Source organism: Rhincodon typus, chromosome 12 (genome assembly GCF_021869965.1).
Source record: "Rhincodon typus isolate 14 chromosome 12, sRhiTyp1.1, whole genome shotgun sequence".
NCBI classification, from domain to species: domain Eukaryota; kingdom Metazoa; phylum Chordata; class Chondrichthyes; order Orectolobiformes; family Rhincodontidae; genus Rhincodon; species Rhincodon typus.
The window spans coordinates 30133093-30151476 of NC_063343.1; the positions used below are offsets into that span (position 1 = coordinate 30133093).

At 39.9% G+C, this 18384-nt stretch overlaps 1 protein-coding gene across 1 annotated transcript in view; it reads left to right on the top strand.

Annotated features, from left to right (window-relative positions):
* cdhr2 (cadherin related family member 2) overlaps positions 1–18384 on the top strand; it is a 93661-nt gene that overhangs the window by 17406 nt on the left and 57871 nt on the right. The window contains exons 8-13 of the mRNA XM_048603790.1: positions 55–198; positions 7909–7984; positions 8116–8234; positions 13553–13786; positions 14224–14379; positions 16129–16293. Of these exons, the coding sequence (XP_048459747.1) occupies positions 55–198; positions 7909–7984; positions 8116–8234; positions 13553–13786; positions 14224–14379; positions 16129–16293 (894 nt within the window). The remainder of the gene's footprint in view (positions 1–54; positions 199–7908; positions 7985–8115; positions 8235–13552; positions 13787–14223; positions 14380–16128; positions 16294–18384) is intronic.

The window sequence follows — 18384 nt, forward strand, 5'->3', positions numbered from 1 at the left end:
TTCTTTCTTATTCTATTTGTTTGAGCTACAAATAATTTACTTCTTGTTTGAAAGGACTATGGTGGACTGTACAATGGAACATTTATCGTTCAGCATACCACTACATTTGCACTTATTAATGTAGAAGATGTATCTGACTTGGATCCTATATTTCTGAACATTCCCTATCAAACGACAGTGCCTGAGAATTCTAAAGTGGTATGTATGAGAACTTACGTTATATTGTCCAAAACATTAGAACCAGAGGATAAAAACTTGTACTTGAAGTAAAAATGGAAGAAATATGTCCAAGAGTCGGACGATTGTGCCCTCAAACCTGACCTGCTATTCTATAATGCCATGGCTCATTTGACCCAAGTCACAACACCTCGTTCAAAGCCCTCAAATCCACAAGAATCTAACTATTGCCTCTTTAAATACTTTCAGTGATCTTGTCTTCACAACTCCCTGGGGTAGAGAATTTTAGACATTCACTACCTTCTTGGAGAATTAATTCTTTGACGTTCTGTCCTAAATGAGTTTGGCCTAATTCTATGACCATGTCACTAGTTTGAGATTGCTCCACTGATGGAAACATCTTCTCAATGTCTACTGTGTCAAGCCTACGCAAAAATCTTATGTATGTTTCAATAAGATCGTCCTTCATTCTTCTAAACTGCAAAGAATAAAGGCTTAACATGTAGAGTTGCCCTTGTTAAGCCAGCCTGTTGATCCCAGGAATCAGCTCGCAAAGTCAGTATATTCTTTCTTAGACATAGGGACCAAAACTGCACAAAGTATTCTATGTGTGGCCTTACAAACACCCTGTACAGTTGTAACAAGGTTTCCCCAGTTTTAAACTCCAAACTCCAATCCGGCTCTGGAAATAATGGCCCCAATATTTACACAGGGAATGATAGAAGCAGCCAGGAAAGTTGAGTATACAATTAATATAAAGGTTCTGACTAATTTAACAGCAGCAACCTCAACTAATTATTTTTCTCCCATTTCTAGCCAGCAGTTAGCCAGTTTAAGAGTCTGGTTAACTGGGATGGCCAGTGCAATCAGAGAGCAGAAAGTATTGGCAGGGAAATCATGGAAGGAAAGTAGAATGTGGGGTTTGGGGTAGGGATAATAGAAAAAAGTTTGGGGATGGAGGTTTAGGGAGCTGTTTGTTGTTGTAGGTGGAAGGTCATGGGGAGGTTGTTGGGTGAAAGGTCATTGGGCAGTTGTGGACAGAATGTTGTGAGGCATTGTAGGTGGAAGGTTTTGGGAAAATTTGTGTGGCAGATCAAGGAGGAAATTATGCTTAGAAAAGTTTAGGAAGGATCATGCAACTGGCAGTGGTTATACTGTGGTGAAGCAGATTATAAGGAGGAAAGCAGGTTTCCTTTAAGAACTATACTGAAGCATTCCTGTTCCTATTGGCTCATAAGCAGTACGGAAAGACAATTAGCTGCTGGATAAGAAGCCTTCTTACCTTTATTTAGTTGCTGCATTTTCAAGTTATGGGAATGTTGTGTTAAATTTAAATTTAAAAGTAAGTAAAATTAAATGTTGAAAGATCTTTTTACCATCTTCCAAGAAAGGTTAATTGTTTTGACAAGTGTCTTGTGTGTAGTGAGGAGACTACTTGCTGACATCTAAATGCACCTCTGTAAACCCAGGCTTATTGGAATAGAGTTGTACTCAAAATTGAAAAAATAACTTACCTTAACTAACCTTCTGCCCCAATTCATCTGTTATATCCTCATAGTATTTAAGAGAGCAAATACTTGTCAGTGGACCATTGATGGAAACAATGGAAGCAGTTTGCATTGTTTCAGTCAAATGAAAATCAGATTTCTTCCAGACAATTATATTTTGACAATCAAACAATGAATTAGGAGCAGGAGGAGGTCATTCAGCTCCTCAAACTCATTTTCAGAATTGTGATCATAACTCCAATTTCCTGCCTTTGTTCTCTTTGAAACCCTTGTCAATCAAACACACAACACACGTCACAAAATAATTTTGTTGAGGGCTTCTCTTCAGGGTGATTTTTTGAGTTTTGGCCTCTACTTTTTGGTGTTCACAGGCTACTTTTCATTCTCACTGGTTAATTTGATGGTATTTTGGTCACGTAGCAACATTTGTATTTGATTTTGCCATTTGGAATATTTTAACTCACACAAACACAAAAGCAGAATTAGAAATATTCGTCCATGCCGTTATTAACTACTAACACTCAACTGAATTTAAAGTCGCAACACACAAAGAAAGCGTTAATTTCTTTGCAGTGTTTAAGTTGGCACAAGAGATCAGATATATGTCAGCTACTGGGGTTCTTTTTCAAAATCACTGACACACACTTGTACTCACAAAAAAATGTTGCCTTCAATAGACTGGTGAGGCCACAGTTAATGCCTTTTCGTCACATATGTACTTTCCATCACATATGTACGCAGTTAGAAGATTTTAACCAGGTAGTTACTATCCTTTTTGCTGTATGTCAGATTCAGTTTCAGATTTAATTATAACTATTGATATTAATTATAACATAATAGTATTAATTATAATAATATTCACTGCTTTTTCAGCCTCCCTGTCAGACCCATTTCCCCTTCAAACTCTTAATCAGCCCCTAGTTCTTGCAGTCTACCTGCCTTCCTGCACACAACTTGCAGCCTCAAAACGTCCACTGCCCCTCAGAAGGGGTTTGGGGTACAAGGCAGCTGGATCCCAGACATTGCTCCCTGGCAACTCCCTCACTACTAATATTTACTTTGCTTACCATACACTGTTTTCCCTGTCACAAAGTCGTTTCTGTCCTGGGTTTATTGCTGATAGCCTCAGTTGTGAGGGGGAAGAAAAAAAAACCTGTGATTGGGAGAGCAGGTCCCCACGATTTTTGTTGATTTCTACATCAGCTTTGACTTTTCTTTGATTTGTCACTCTGGAAGTTAATTTTTCTGGGTGATTTGTGGAATTTTGGTGGTGGGTTTGCCTGCTGATCTCACGTATTTCTGGTTCTGATATGATGTATGAGTTATTTGAAATGATATAGAGCATGCTTGGAAAGAACAGTGAATTTTGGCTTCATGGTTTCCGAAGACAGTTTCCTCATGCCATAATTAGATTTAATATCCGTGGGGGAAAAAAACTTGGCTGCCCTGTCCGATTTGGTCTACATGTGACTTTAAATCCAGAGCAATGTGGTTGGCTCTTAACTGTCTCTGAAATAGCTAAGCAAGCCATTCAATTGAAGGGCAATTAGGGATGGCCAGCAAATGCTGACCTTGCCATTGATGTCCACATCCTGTAAAAGAATAAAGAAAGCACAATTCATATGAATATTAGAATTAGGAGCATGATGAGGCCACTTGGCCCCTTGAGCCTAGTCCTCTATTCAAGAAGATCATAGTTGATTACTCCACATTTCCACCTAGCCCAAAACCTTTCATGCCCTTGCTTATCAGGAATCCATCTAATTCTGCCTGAAAAATATTCTATTACTCTGCTTCCACCACCTTTGGAAGAAAACTGTTCCAAATACGCACAACCTCTGCAAGAAAAGGAAGTAGTCTCCCCACCTCTAGCTTAAATAGGCAACTCCTTATTTTTTAAAAAGCGATCTCTCAATTTAAATTTTCCCATGAATCTGATCATCCTTTCCAAATACACCCAGACCCCTCTGCATCTCAGAGCTCTGCAACATCTCACCACTTACATAATTTTTTTTCATTCTTCCTACTAAAATGGGCAATTGCACTTTCTCCCACTTTAGACTCTGTTTGTCAAATCTTTGCCTACTTATTTAACCTACCTGTATCATTTTTTACCCTCCTTATATCCTCCTCACAAATTACTTTCATATCTTTCTTTGCATCTTTAGCAAATATAGCAACCGTGTCTTTGGTTCCTTTATCCAAGTCATCTATGGAAAGTTCTAAAACTTTGACGTCCTAGCAGTGATTCCTGTGGCACACCAATCGCCATATTTTTCCAATTATAAAGCAATCAATTTTTTGCCAACCAGAGAACAAACCATTATTTTCCTACTCTCTGTTTTCTGTTAGCTCGCTTATCTTCTATCCATGCCAAACATGTAACTCCCAACTGCATGATGCTTTTATTTTCTGCAATAACCTTTGAGGTGCACATTGTAAAATATCTTCAGAAATTTAGGTACAGTACGTACACTGGTTTATCCTGTATCCAGAGACCATTTAAGTTCTCAAAAAACTCCAGTAATCAGTTTAGTACATTAACCCTTTCATAAAACCATGTGGACTCTACTTGATTATCTTGTAATTTTTTAATTCCCCTATAGTAAGGTCTTTAATATTAGCTTTTAACATCTTCCCTATTACAGATGCTAAGCTAATTGGCCTGTAATTTCCTCCTTTCTGTCTTCCTCCATCTTTGAACAAAAGAGTTATACTTCCACTTCTCCAATTTACTGGAACTTTCCCTGAAACTTTGGAAAATTAAAACTAACACAGCAACCATCTCATTAACCATTTCTTTTAAGACCCTAGAATAAAGTCCATCATGACCCTGGGAACTTGTCAGCCTGCAGCTTCATCAATTTGCTCAGTACCACTTCCCTGGTAGTTGCAATTTTCTTGAATTCCTTTCCTCATTCTATTTCCTGATTTGCATATGTTTCTGAAATGTTACTTTTCCTATAGTAAACACCTATTAAAAATACATGCTCAATTCATTTGATATCTTCTCCTTTACTATTATTAATTCCTTGGACTGATTTTCATAAAACTGATGCTCACTTTATTAACTTTTCTGTCTTAAATATTCACAGAAAATCTTACCACCTGTCTTTATTTTTATAGCTCACTTTCTCTCATTCTCTTTTTTTCCCTCTTTTGAGGAAGTTTTTTTAGTCATTCTAAGCTTCTTTTTATATTCTGTTCATTCTTCTGACCTGCTTGAAAAAACTCCACAGAGGCTGGTATCCCATTATCAAGTCACCCCTTCTTTACATGTGGAGAATCCTTGACACTGATCCAGCTTCCTCAGAGTCAGCTCTCAGAGTGAACAGAACCTCTGACACTCCTGTTTATATCTGTTTGCCAGGGCTTCCTGTTTGGATCCGATTAACAGCCCCAATAATGGAACTCATATTCTTTGAGGTCCACCTTATCACACTTACCATATCGTTCCCCTTCACAGTCTGAGGACATAGGACTTGTTGCTCCTCCTGGGGCCTTTTTGCACTGGGTCAGGTTCTTCCAACTCTGCCTCTGATATGGTTGTCTTGTAACACACAGTAGCTTCCCACTCGTGCTCAGAGCATCCTGGAAGAAATTCATTCTCTTCTTCAGGAAGAAAAGGCATTAAAGCAGTGACATCTGTCGTGATCATCTCAGATTCTGAGGTATCTTCAACACTTTATGGAGAAGGAGAACCCATAGGGTTCCAGAACAGTCAGAAAGGCTGTTGAGGAACTATGTACATTTTGCTCCCGCACCACGTACAAGTTTGTAGCTTTCATGCGGTCCATATGCTTAGTCAGGACAGTTGCAACTTTATACGTCACTGGACCTGACCTGGCGTAGACCATGCCTCTTACCCACGCAGGGTCATTCCTGTGGTTCCTTCACTAAACTTCATCCCCTGAAGTAAGCTGTCTGTCTCACTTGGTGGAGTCTTGTGTGCAGCATTGGCTTTCCTGATGCTGTTTCACCCTCTCCCTCCCAGGTCTGGGAAGATCAGATTAAACCTGGTGTGGAGTCTTCTCCCTTTTAGAACCTCTGCTGGATCTATCCCTGTAGTTGCACAAGGGGTGGTTGTACAATGAAATAGGAACAAGGACAGTTTGGTGTTTGGTGAATCAGTAGGTTGTTTCTTTAAGCCGGCCTTCAAAGTTTGGACTGCTGTTTTTGCCAGACCATTGGATGATGAATGGTATGGAGTCGTAGTTACACATCGGATACCATTCAACTTTAGAAAATACTCAGATTCCCTGCTGATAAGTGATGACACATTATCTATGAACAATATTTCAAGGAGTGCATGTATTGAAAAAGATGTGTGCAGTTCTACTATCGCTGTCCTGTGTTTGACGAATAAACTCTATGCCCATCTAACCAGTTTGAATGGGCTTCCACAATGACCAAAAGCATTGAGCCCATGAAAGGATTGGCATAATGGATGTGCAACTGAGTCCAGGGTTTATTATTGACAGATTATTCCAGGTGGATTATTTTTGGCTCTTCAACATTTTGATTTCTATGCCCGATGCAGTAACTGAGAAACATTGATTTACACTGGTTATTATCCATTGGTTATCATTAAAAAGTTGAAAACTTGAAATGTGAGACTATTTAGATGGAGTCTTTTGTTCCATCCATTTAATATAAAGTTATTTACATTGATGAAAAAGATAATGTATTACAGATGCATTGTCCCACATATAACATGTTGGAATAACTTAAGAGTTTGAGAAGCACTAAGATTGTGTCAAGGGTGATGAAGGATGAATGGATGTAGGTCTATATTTTGTTGTTTATGTTTCACATATTGTGATGAAATGCATTCTTAAAATGTCCTTTGATCTTATAAGGGTGTAGTCATGTAATGACTGTATCTTTTTATTTTTCTGTATTTTTGCTTGTGGACTGATTTGAGGAAAAAGACTCTTTTAAAAACCAAAGATTGTAGAAGAGATTACTGCACTTCTAAAAAGCAGGTTACCAACAATTATTGTAAGTTCTATTTACATTTTTGATTGCTCAATCAATGGTGGAATTTTAGTTGCAGATGACCTGGCACCAGGGAGTGTGTACAAACTAAGATTCAACTGGCATCAAGTAGGTGATTGGTCTGTGGACCTGTTGTCAATGACAAAGGCCTTCGACCTATCCACAAATGTGTGATTGGCTTGCAGGTAGCTGGAGAGCCTTTGGGTGTAAACATTATAGCCAGAAACCTTCAGACTTTCAGAAGAAGAAGTGGTGTCTTTTATTCTGCAGTAAAGAAAAGTAACACCTGAAGGAGGACAATTTATTTTCTTTTGCCAGTTTCTTTAAGCTACAACCAATTAGTCAGAGACTTCATAAGCTGTGTACCAGTCGCTCTGTGCCTCCTGCAAGCAAGTGAAAGTACCTGGAGAAGAGAGATTGAGGAGTAGCAAGTTCTAACAAGCCAAAAGGATCATCTCAGTGAACTCTGTGAACACAGACTATCGACTGCCTTCTTAATTTTTCTCTTCATTAATAATACCAATTTAATTTGTGTTTCTCTGTATGTGTGGGGATGGGTGGTTTATTTTGGTTAGAATTTTATCTGATAGAGTTACATGTCAGCAGTTCATTGTTATTTACCTGTAGCTGTTATCTATTTATTTGTGATAAACAGTAATTGTTGTTACATTCAGAAAACTGGCCTGTGCTTTCTGTCAACCTGAGTCTTAAAAAAGGTAAATTGAGGAATTTTGGGCACTTTTATAAAGTTACTGACTTTTGTGACAACTCCAGGCACAGGAGGGCTTGATTTTCAGCATGCTACCCAAGTGAGGCATAACAATATGCTTTTTATGTGATCACATTCAACGGTATTATTGAGAGGTCTGGATCAATGAAAATGTGTAGAACCTTCTTAATGATATAATTAAACAATGTGAACGCTAACTTAAATAGAAGTATTTTATTGGAAAGACTGAGTTCTTCAAAATTACAGTATGGGTTCAATTCCCATCGCCAGCTGAGGTTACCATGAAGGACTCTCCTTCTCAACCTTTCCGCTCACCTGATGTATGGTGGCCCTCAGGTTAAACCATGACCAATCGTTTCTCTCTAATGAGAGAGCAGCCCCACAGTCTGGTAAGGCTATGGCGATGCAACAACAATGTTATTAATCTGTGTCTACTTCACATAATGCTTTCAACTAACGACAGAAATTTTTTTTGTTTTTGAATTTCTTTTTCAGGGAACAACTGTACTTCAGGTTACAGCTGTGGATGGTGACCGAGGAATTAACAGTGAAATTACATATTCAATTTTAAGTAAGCAAGCAGATTGCTTTATATCCTCACACATTTCTTTTATTGTGCAATTTCTCTAAGAAAAATATAAAGCGGTTAATAGCGAAAAGCTTTTAGTATTGTTTATGTCATCTGTTACTTTTCACTTATAGCATCAAAACCACCAGATTTATTTGGTATTAATGCTCAAAAGGGAGATATATTTGTGCTTCATTCTCTTGACCGAGAGGAACTTCTTGAATTTAACACAGTTGTAGAACTGCAGGTTATGGTAAGTAAAATGCAATACGTTGTAGATATACAATATCTACTGCAAAACAAGTTATATATCCTACGCATTTTACCTTATTGAACTGTCTTGACATATTAGTATATTCACCTAAATATATCATCAGGAAATTAATGATTAAAGCAAAAATATTTAAATCATTTTATACCATCTCCTGATAGAGTAAATACTGCAATCCAAAACTTAGAGGGCCATTTCAGTTTGTTTTACATGCTCTCTTTCAATATATTCCTTTCAGCTGGGAGGTAATAAGGTCAGAGGTGTTTCAGGATACTAGATGCCCTAATGATAACAGAAGATTAAAATGTAGAATGATTATTATTTATATTTGATTGATAATTAATGGGCATGAGCAGTGGGTGGGAACTTCTTCCTGATTGTACCTATTTTCTTGGTGGAAAACGGGGGAATGGATCAATTATGGGTTGTGCCACCTGAGTTGTGCCATCCTAATTGGTGGTGCAATATTATTAAAGGTTGTTTCGTAACTGTTAGGATTCTTGTAAGTGAGGAGGTTAAAATCTGCAGGAGTCCTCTCATTAATATTTGTCGATAAATTTTTTTTTCTATTCATTTCTTGTGGGATGTGGGCGTTGCTGGCTGGCCAGCATTTCTTGCCCATCCCTAGGTACCCTTGCGAAGATGGTGGTGAGCTGCTTTCTTGAAACGCTGCAGACCTTCTGCTGTGGGTTGACCCACAATGCTATTAGGGAGGGAATTTCAGGATTTTGACCCAGCGACAGTGAAGGAACAGTGATATATTTCCAAGTCAGGATGGTGAGTGACTTGGAGGGGAACTTGGAGGTGATGGTGTTCCCATATATCTGCTGCCTTTGTCCTTCTAGATGGAAGTGGTCGTGGGTTTGGAAGGTGCTGTCTAAGGATCTTTGGTGAATTTCTGCAGTGCATCTTGTAGATAGTAAACACTGTTGCTACTGAGCGTCGGTGGTGGAGGGAGTGAATGGTTGTGGATGTAGTGCCAATCATGTGGGCTGCTTTGTCCTGGATGGTGTCAAGCTTCTTGAATATTGTTGGGGCTGCACTCATCCAGGCAAGTGGGGAGTATTTCATCACACTCCTGACTTGTGCCTTGTAGATGGTGGACAGGCTTTGAGGAGTCAGGAGGTGAGTTACTCGCTGCAGTATTCCCAGCTTCTAGTCTGCTCTTGCAGCCACTCTGTTAATGTGGTGAGTCCAGTTGAGTTTCTGGTCAATGGTAACCCCCAGGATGTTGATAGTGGGGGATTCAGTGATGGTAACACCATTGAATGTCAAGGGGCGGTGGTTAGATTGTCTCTTATTGGTGATGGTCATAGCCTGGCATTTGTGTGGTGTGAATGTCACTTGCCACTTGTCAGCCCAAGCCTGGATATTGTCCAGATCTTGTTGCATGTGAACATGGACTGCTTCAGTACCTGAGGAGTCATGAATGGTGTTGAACATTGTGCAATCATCGGCGAACATCCCCACTTCTGATCTTATGATGGAGGGAAGGTCATTGATGAAGCAGGTGAATATGGTTGGGCCTAGAACACTACTCTGAGGGACTCCTGCAGAGATGTCCTGGAACTGAGATGATTGACCTCCCACAACCATGACCATCTTCCTATGTGTGAGGTATGACTCTAACCACCGGAGCATTTGTCCCCTGATACCCATTGATTCCAGTTTTGCTAGGGCTCCTTGATGCCACACTTGGTCAAATGCAGCCTTGATATCAAGGGCTGTCACTCTCACCTCACCTCTGGAATTCAGCTCTTTTGTCCATGTTTGAACCAAGGCTGTAATGAGGTCAGGAGCTGAGTGGCCCTGGCAGAACCCAAACTGCGTGTCACTGAGCAGTTTATTTCTGAGCAGGTGCTGCTTGATAGCGCTGTTGATGACACCTTCCATCACTTTACTGATGATCGAGAGTAGACGGATGGGGCGGTAAATGGCCGGGTTGGATTTGTCCTGCTTTTTGTGTACGAGACATACTTGGGCAATTTTCCACATTGTTGGTAGATACCAGTGTTGTAACTGTACTAGAACAGCTTGGCTAGGGGAGCAGCAAGTTCTGGTGCATATGTCTTCAGTACTATTGCTGGAATGTTGCAATATCCAGTGTCTCCAACCGTTTCTTGATATTACGTGGAGTGAATCAAATTGGCTGAAGATTGGTATCTGTCATACTAGAGACCACTGGAGGAGGCCGAGATGGATCATCCACTCAGTAAGTCTGGCTGAAGATTGCTGCGAATAGTTCAGCCTTATCTTTTGCACTGATGTGCTGGGCTCTTCCATCATTGAGGATGGGGATATTTGTGGAGCCTCCTCCTCCAGGGAGTTGTTTAATTGTCCACCACCATTCACGACTGGATGTGGCAAGACTGCAGAGCTTAGATCTGATCCGTTGGTTGTGGGATCGCCTAGCTCTGTCTATCACTTGCTGCTTTCGCTGTTTGGCGTGCAAGTAGCCCTGTTTGATGGCTTCACCAGGTTGATATCTCATCTTCAGGTATGCCTGGTGCTGCTCCTGGCATACCCTCCTGCACTCTCCATTGTACCAGAGTTGATCCCCTGGCTTGATGGTAATGGTTGAGTGGGGGATATGTCGGGCCATGAGGTTACAAATTGCACTGGAATATGATTCTGCTGCTGTTGATGGCCCACAGCGCCTCATGGATGCCCAGTTTTGAGTTGCTAGATCTGTGCGAAGTCTGTCCCATTTAGCACGGTGATAGTGCCACACAACACGATGGAGGTTGTTCTCAATGTAAAGGCGGGACTTCTTCTCCACAAGGACTGTGCGATGGTCACGCTTACCGATACTGTCATGGACAGATGCAACTGCAGCTGGCAGATTAGTAAGGATGATGTCAAGTATGTCTTTCCCACTTATTGATTCCCTCACCACCTGCTGCAGACCCAGTCTAGCAGCTTTGTCCTGTAGGACCCAACCAGCTCGATCAGTAGTACTGCTGCCGAGCCACTCTTGGTGATGGACATTGAAATCCCCCACCCAGAGTACATTTAGTGCCCTTGCCATCCTCAGTGCTTCCTCTAAGTGTTGTTCAATTTAAGCAGATGTAGGGTCAGGTTCACTAATGTCCTTCAGGGAAGGAGATCTGCCATCCTTATGCAGTCTGGCCTACACGTGACTCCAGACCCACAGCAACATGATTGACTTTTAGCTGTGTTCTTGGCAATTAGGGATTGGCAAGAAAGACTGGCCTGGCCAGTGATATCCACACCCCATGTATTGATAAAAAGAAAGATCCTTCAGTGATTCCTGTGGCAGTCATGAAATTAAAAATAAACTTCAAAACAAAATCTATCAATGAATGTTGTTGTGGGCATGGGAGGAGCAGGAATGTTTCCTCAATCGACAGCAATTGCAAGGACAGCATGGTGGCTCAGTGGTTAACACTGCTGCCTTGCAGCACTAGCACTCTGGGGTTGATCCCACCCTCGGGCAACTATCTGTGTGCATTTTCTCCGGGTACTCTGGCTTCCTCCCACAGTCCAAAGATGTGCAGGGTAGGTGGATTGACCATGTTATAGTGCCCAGGGATGTGCAGGCTAGGTCGGAAATGTGGAGTTATGGGTATGGGGTGGGTCTGGCTGGGATGTTCTTTGGAGGTTCAGTGTGGACTCAATGAGTCAAATGGCCTGCTTCCACCCTGTAGGGGTTTGATGAACATTCAACCACTGCCATTCCTATCTCCACCAAACCCCAGCACTTTTTTTCATCCCATTGATAGTAAGGTAGATGCTTTGATATTCTTCAATGGATACGATTGGTTTGGTATATGACCAATATCTAGCCTGAGATGCAATTTTATGATGGCCTCAGGCCTTATGATTAGAATCCATGTTGCTATGTTGGTTTGATTCTGGGTCTGAAAATCATCCCAAATAAATTTTTGGGTACACAAACTTTTATTTTTAATGTTGTCAGATGGTTAAGAATCCTAACTAAATTCTTATTTGTTGACAATGTCACCAGCATTACCTCAGCAGCATATCTCTTTCCAAACCTGATCATCTAGAAGAACAAGGGCTGCAACATTGTCGTGATATGACATTTTCAAAATTCCCTACAAAAAAGTCACTCATCATTTGGACAGTATTCTGGAATACTTCACTTGATACTTTTTCCAGGAGTACCATGACCTCAAGGACTGTTTCATTCCAAAGAAATATTCATTATCGTCTTCTCAGGGAAGCTAGAGATGGGCAATCAATGCAATCTTTCAAATGCTACTTATGTCCCATAAAGAAGTTTATGGGGGAGGTGATGGCTTAGTGGTATTATCACTAGACTGTTAAGACCCAGATAATGTTCTGGGGACCTGGGTTCAAATCCTGCCATGGCAGATGGTGGACCTACATGCGTCTCCAGTCCCATAGCAATGTGGTTGACTCCTAGCTGCCCTCTGCACAATTAGGGATGGGCAATAAATGCTGCCTAGCCAGCAATGCCCTCATCCTGTGAATAACTAAAGAAAAAAAACTAAGTTTTTACTTTATTTCTCATTTTCAATTGAAAGTGATTCTTTCGTGTTTGATTTTTACCTGTGATTACCAGCTTGCTATTATACTGCTGGATGCAATTTTTTCTCATTTGTTCAGCATTTTTAACCTATTCTTTATCACTTCTCTCCTGGCACCTCAGTATATTATTTCATTGTTTTTTGTTTGGTTCTGGCAATTGGTCCAACAGTCATATTCTTCCTTCTCTCTCGAGGCATTGGACAGTATTATTTTCTTTGTTAATAAAGGACACCGTTTTATAGAATTAGTAATTTTTTTTACAAATATGTCGGTTTTGCATCACTTTATCTAACAAAAGATACACTTCATAGGATATAATAAATTATCATAATTACTATTCTCTTTCTCTGATTATAACACTGCACCCAACTGTCCTGCTAACATACTGTAATGATGAGGAGATAGTAAGCACTGCAGATGCTGGAAGTCAGAGTCAATAAAATGTGGAGCTGGAGGAGCACAGCAGGTCAGACAGCATTGGAGGAGCAGGAAAGTCAACACTTCGGGTCTAGACCCTTCATCAGGACTGTACTGTAGTGATGAGCTGGTTTCAGATGGCAATAAAGGCTAGGATTTGAAATCTGACTTTATATTTCTGGAGAATAAGTTCTGAATGACAACTAGAAATAACTGCCAAACTGACAACAAAAGTTAAACTGCAGTGCAGATTTACAGCTCAGAAATCTGCAAATGTTGGTAATACTTTTTTGATTTATGTCCAACATACCATCTTCCAAATGAATGAATTTATTTTTTACCTCTAGGCCAAGGAAAAACATCTTGATATCAATGGAGCCTTTGCCTCAGCAATTACAAAAGTATCCATCACTGTGACCGATATCAACGACAATACACCTGCATTCTACGATTGCATTCTTGATACTTGTAATTTTACTGAAAGTCCAAAAGTGAATTCATTTCACATTTCCATTCCTGAACATTTCTCGTCAGGAGTGCCATTGGAGAATTTAGCGATAGTGGCTCGTGATCCCGATCAGGTACATAATTCTAATGTCACTTTGTATTACAGTATTATACATTTTCATACTTTGTAATCTTTTTAAAACTCACACAGTGTACCTCAAGATTATATTTGAAGTATGAAATTAGAATTAGTTATGCTTCTGGTATTGAGTAAGCCTCCTAAAGCTAATGGTTGCATAACTGTTAGATAACTCTTGGATATGCACCTCTGAGAGAAACCAAGTATAGAACTGGTACAATTTCTAGGCCATTGAGGTACACTCTGTTGACGGGTATCTCACTTAGGTTGTTGTTTGAGAAGATTGTTTTGTGCAAAGTTAAGTTGTGCATTTATTTTATTGTTCCAACGGAGAAATGTGTGATTATGTTGTAAATCTCCTGTCTGAACCTGAGCTTTGTTTCAGTTTCACCTGTGTTGTTCCTGCATAAGATAACAATGTAGTTATTACAGGGTGTGAATGGAACCTTCACGTTGTCCCTTCATGGAGCAAATGCGTCAGATTTTACTGTTTCCCCAAAAGAGATCAAAACCTTGGGAGTGGTACAGATAGCAGTGAAAAACTCAGATGCTATTGATTATGAACGGAAGAAGGTTTCAATCTTTGAGGTAATATTTGTTTCAAGAATACATATACCCATTTTCAGAAATTTGAAAAGCTGTGCTTTTGTCCTGTCATTAATATTGTTATTACTTACAACAAAGGACATTTAGGGAGTGAATTCGTCTTTGAGAAAAATGCATAACAGATACTAGTGAATCAACTACCATACTGTATTTTCAGATAAGGTGCAGTGTAAAGCAGGTAGCCAATGCAGTAATGCCAATTTTGCGCTTTTGCAGAAGGCTATTTCTTTCCCCTTTAGAGTTTTCTTGGGTCTCATTAGAATTTATACTAGCTAGAAAATGGCCAAATTTTCAGAGTAACACTTGGTATATACAATATATGAAACACAATATTAATTAGTAATTAGTAAATTCAAAAAATCATTCATTTAAAAAAAATGTTAAACTTATTTGAAGCTGAAACTTGCCAATCAATGTCTAATTTTTCAAACAAAAACAGCAACCTGCACTCACGTTATTTCTTCTCCATAAAGAAATGTCCCAAATGGATTCACTTCACAAATGGGTATGGGCCAGGACCAGATTGAAAGGACATGCTGAACTTTCTTAGAGAAATATGCTTTGAAAGGATTGTTAGTGGTAGAGAAAGAGAGATTGAGGAGTTCAAAAGAGCAGAATTGAGGTAACTGAGAATTATTACAATAATGTTGGGGAAAAAGGAATGGAAGGGACTGCACAAAAGACCACAGAATTCGGTGAGAGTATTGACATGGAGAGAATTGCCGAAATAAGATTTCGAAGATCATGGAAAAATTTGTAGCCAAATTGTTCAGCAACAAATTAGCATAAGTCAGCACACACAGGATTGACGGGTGAAAAGAATTTTGTGTGCGGGTAAGATGTGGACAGCAGAATGTTCGACAAATTGGAGGATGAGGAACTGGTCCGCAAGAACAGTGGTAGGACAGTCAAGGGAGGTGGAACTGAGATAGAGCTAAAAATTAACAAAATTGCTGGAACAATGGAGTGATGATAGATAGAATATGAGTCATGAAGAATAATAATGCATGAAGGATAAGTCATCCATTTGCTTCAGTTGCAAACCTTCACTTTTTATTCAACGTTGTATCAGCATATTTATGGAGCAAGTTAGTGTAGATACAGCTTAACTACAATATTCATATATCAGATGATCCTGTGGTAACTCATTTACTTCCTACTTCCTTATTTTCATTTACACCCTACATCCTGAACTTGCCATTTGCAGACTTGCTCTCTTTTGATCGGTTCTTCCTTATGCCATTTGGCATAAATGACCAGTGCCTTGAAATTGCCTCCTAAAGATTTCCATCTCTCACTTTCACTTCTCCATATACTCATTCAATCCCACCCCTTCAACCAATCTTTCAAATACCCTTAGTAATACCGATAATAACATACATCATAACACCTAATCTCTTTTTTCTTGGTGTAATGATCATTTCTCTTTCCTTTATGAAATGCCTGAGGATGAATAATTCTATATTTAATGTTTTTATCCAAGCTATTGTTTTGATTATATTTTGGTAGCAGCATGTCACAATTTATCAGTCTGGCATTGGAGCCTAAGGACAGTATAAAGATATAATAATTTGAAATGAGAAAGCTAAAGTAACTCTGAAACGGTCACTAAATGAGACGGATGACATTTAGCAACAAAATTATTTGGTATGGAATAACAATCAGCATTATGGTTTACAATCCCATGAGCAGAATGATAATTAAATAATTTATTTTAAAATTCTTTGCTAGATTGTTGCAAATGATACAACCAACCCAACTAAATGTTGCTCCACAGCGACAGTTACAATCGACATTGTTGACATTAATGATCACAGCCCAGAATTCCCACAGCAAACTTATATCCTCAGTGTGAAAGAAAATTCAGACATTGGGACTGTATTTGGAATTGTTACGGTAAGTTTAATTTTACTTTGATTTAATCCAAGCTGAAATATTTTTTCTAAAACTCTGAACTTAAGCTCAATTTAACATAATGGGAACTATTTTACTGGGTACGATAAGCATTAATGTGTTTCTCAGGTGAATAGTTGTAGCTCTTGAGATGCAAAAGAGGAGGAAGGGAGAGAGGGAGAAAGGAGATGAGGCCAGTAATAGGAGAAGAGCTTCTGGTGGGAGAGAAGGAGAGGAGGCTGAGGTGAGGTCAAATCAAGGAGGGCTTCAGATTCATGGTGACTTGCTGTCAATCATGAGAGACCAGTAGTTACCAGCAGTGGTTGTACCTGAGGGTCATACTCAAGAGCCACCTGAAAAGAAGAAAGAAGCTGAGGAAGAGGAGGTAAAGAGACCCCAAGGGGGGATAGAAGTTTTGCCTATGAGGAATGCTTGACACCATCTAATTGAGACACATGCTGCACCTTCAGACTTGGTTAAGTTTTTGCCACATAAGCTACCATTGACAACTTAGGATCCATTAGGGAATTTGTTATCTGTACTCAGTAATTACAATTACTTCCCCATGAAGATCACAATCCAATAGACAGATTCCAACACTATTCAATCGCTGTTTATGTACATTCAAATCAAGCCATTTGAGCTTACCAAAACCAACAGCACTTACTAATATTAAACCTTCCACACTGGCATTTATGCTTAATGCTGTCTTGTGAAATTTAGTGCAACTATGAAATACAATGGCAAGTCCAGCAGCAGGTGAGGTGGCTGACTGCTGAGAATCTGAAGAGGGCAGTTCAGATGTTCTCTTGGAGAGTTCTTGAGAGGTTGAGAACTGTCATAGCCCAGCCCCTTATTGTATCATGTCAGCAGGATAAGACGAGCAGTTTTGGATGCCTGACTGACAGCTAACTGTAAGGATAATGGTGAAGTGGTGGAAGATGGAACTAGGAATTCTGCTATTTGGAGACAGTCAACTTGGTTCTGACTACATCATTCCTATGTTTCTACCCAGGGGATTTATGTAGCCTGTGCAATGATTTGGGGGAGGGCATGCCTGTGGGTATTGGAGACACTCTACGACCACATCCAACTGAGGAGCCCACTGCCACAATGGCAGCTATCTGCGCTTCCATTGCTGCACTTCATCATTTCATGGAAGCTGAAATGACTGTGCTGGAATCTGTGACTTTTGTCATCAGCTGCTGTGTAATGTTAGACTCCAAAAGTTGCTGTCTGGAATTGATTTGCCTCTCCACACTCAAGAGGGGATGTTCCAAGATCTGTTGCCAAGTCTTTGACCAAAGAAGAGATGGATTCTTCCATCTCACTAATCAAGACCCATTCAATTTTATGCAAACTGGCTATTGCACTAAACATTTAATTTGTCAAATATTGGAGTATAAGAGTAGGGAAGACTTAGTGCTACTGTACAATGTGCTGGTGAGACAATATCTGGAGTACTGTGAGCAGTTTTAGTCTGCTTATTTAAAGGAAAGATTCATTGCAGGCAGTTCAGGAAAGGGTTGACTAGGATGATCCCTGGTATGGAGGGATAGCCTTAAGACCAAATGCTAAACAGGTTGGAATTCTGCCCACTGGAGTTTAGAAGAATGAGAAGTGATCAGAGAGAGTTGTGGGGTCAGAGCCCTTGTATATATTTAAGCTGGAGATATATTGATTCTTAATCAATCGTGGACTCAAGGGTTATGGGGAAAAGGCAGGAAAATGGATGTGATCAGTGTCGGATCAGCCATGATCCTAATGAATTGTGCATCATGCCTGAGGGGCTACATGACCTACTGCTGTTCCTTTTTCTTATGATCTTAAAACCCTCTTTCTTCTTCTGAAGCTTGATCCTGCAGAACTGTAGCATTCCTTTTATCAAGCATGGCTGCGGCATACTTGTGTCTGGCGTGTGCTACTTTAGCCTTTAATTTTGTGTGGTGACAGTCTATGCCATGGTAGCAATGACAATGGTAGTGCTTGATGCAGTACCTTCTTCTTCACTGTCTTCCTGCAAATCCTCTTCTGGAGGAGTTAAGGTCGTTATTTGCCCTCTTCTAGTTCCCCTGGGCTTGCAATTGTAAGGCT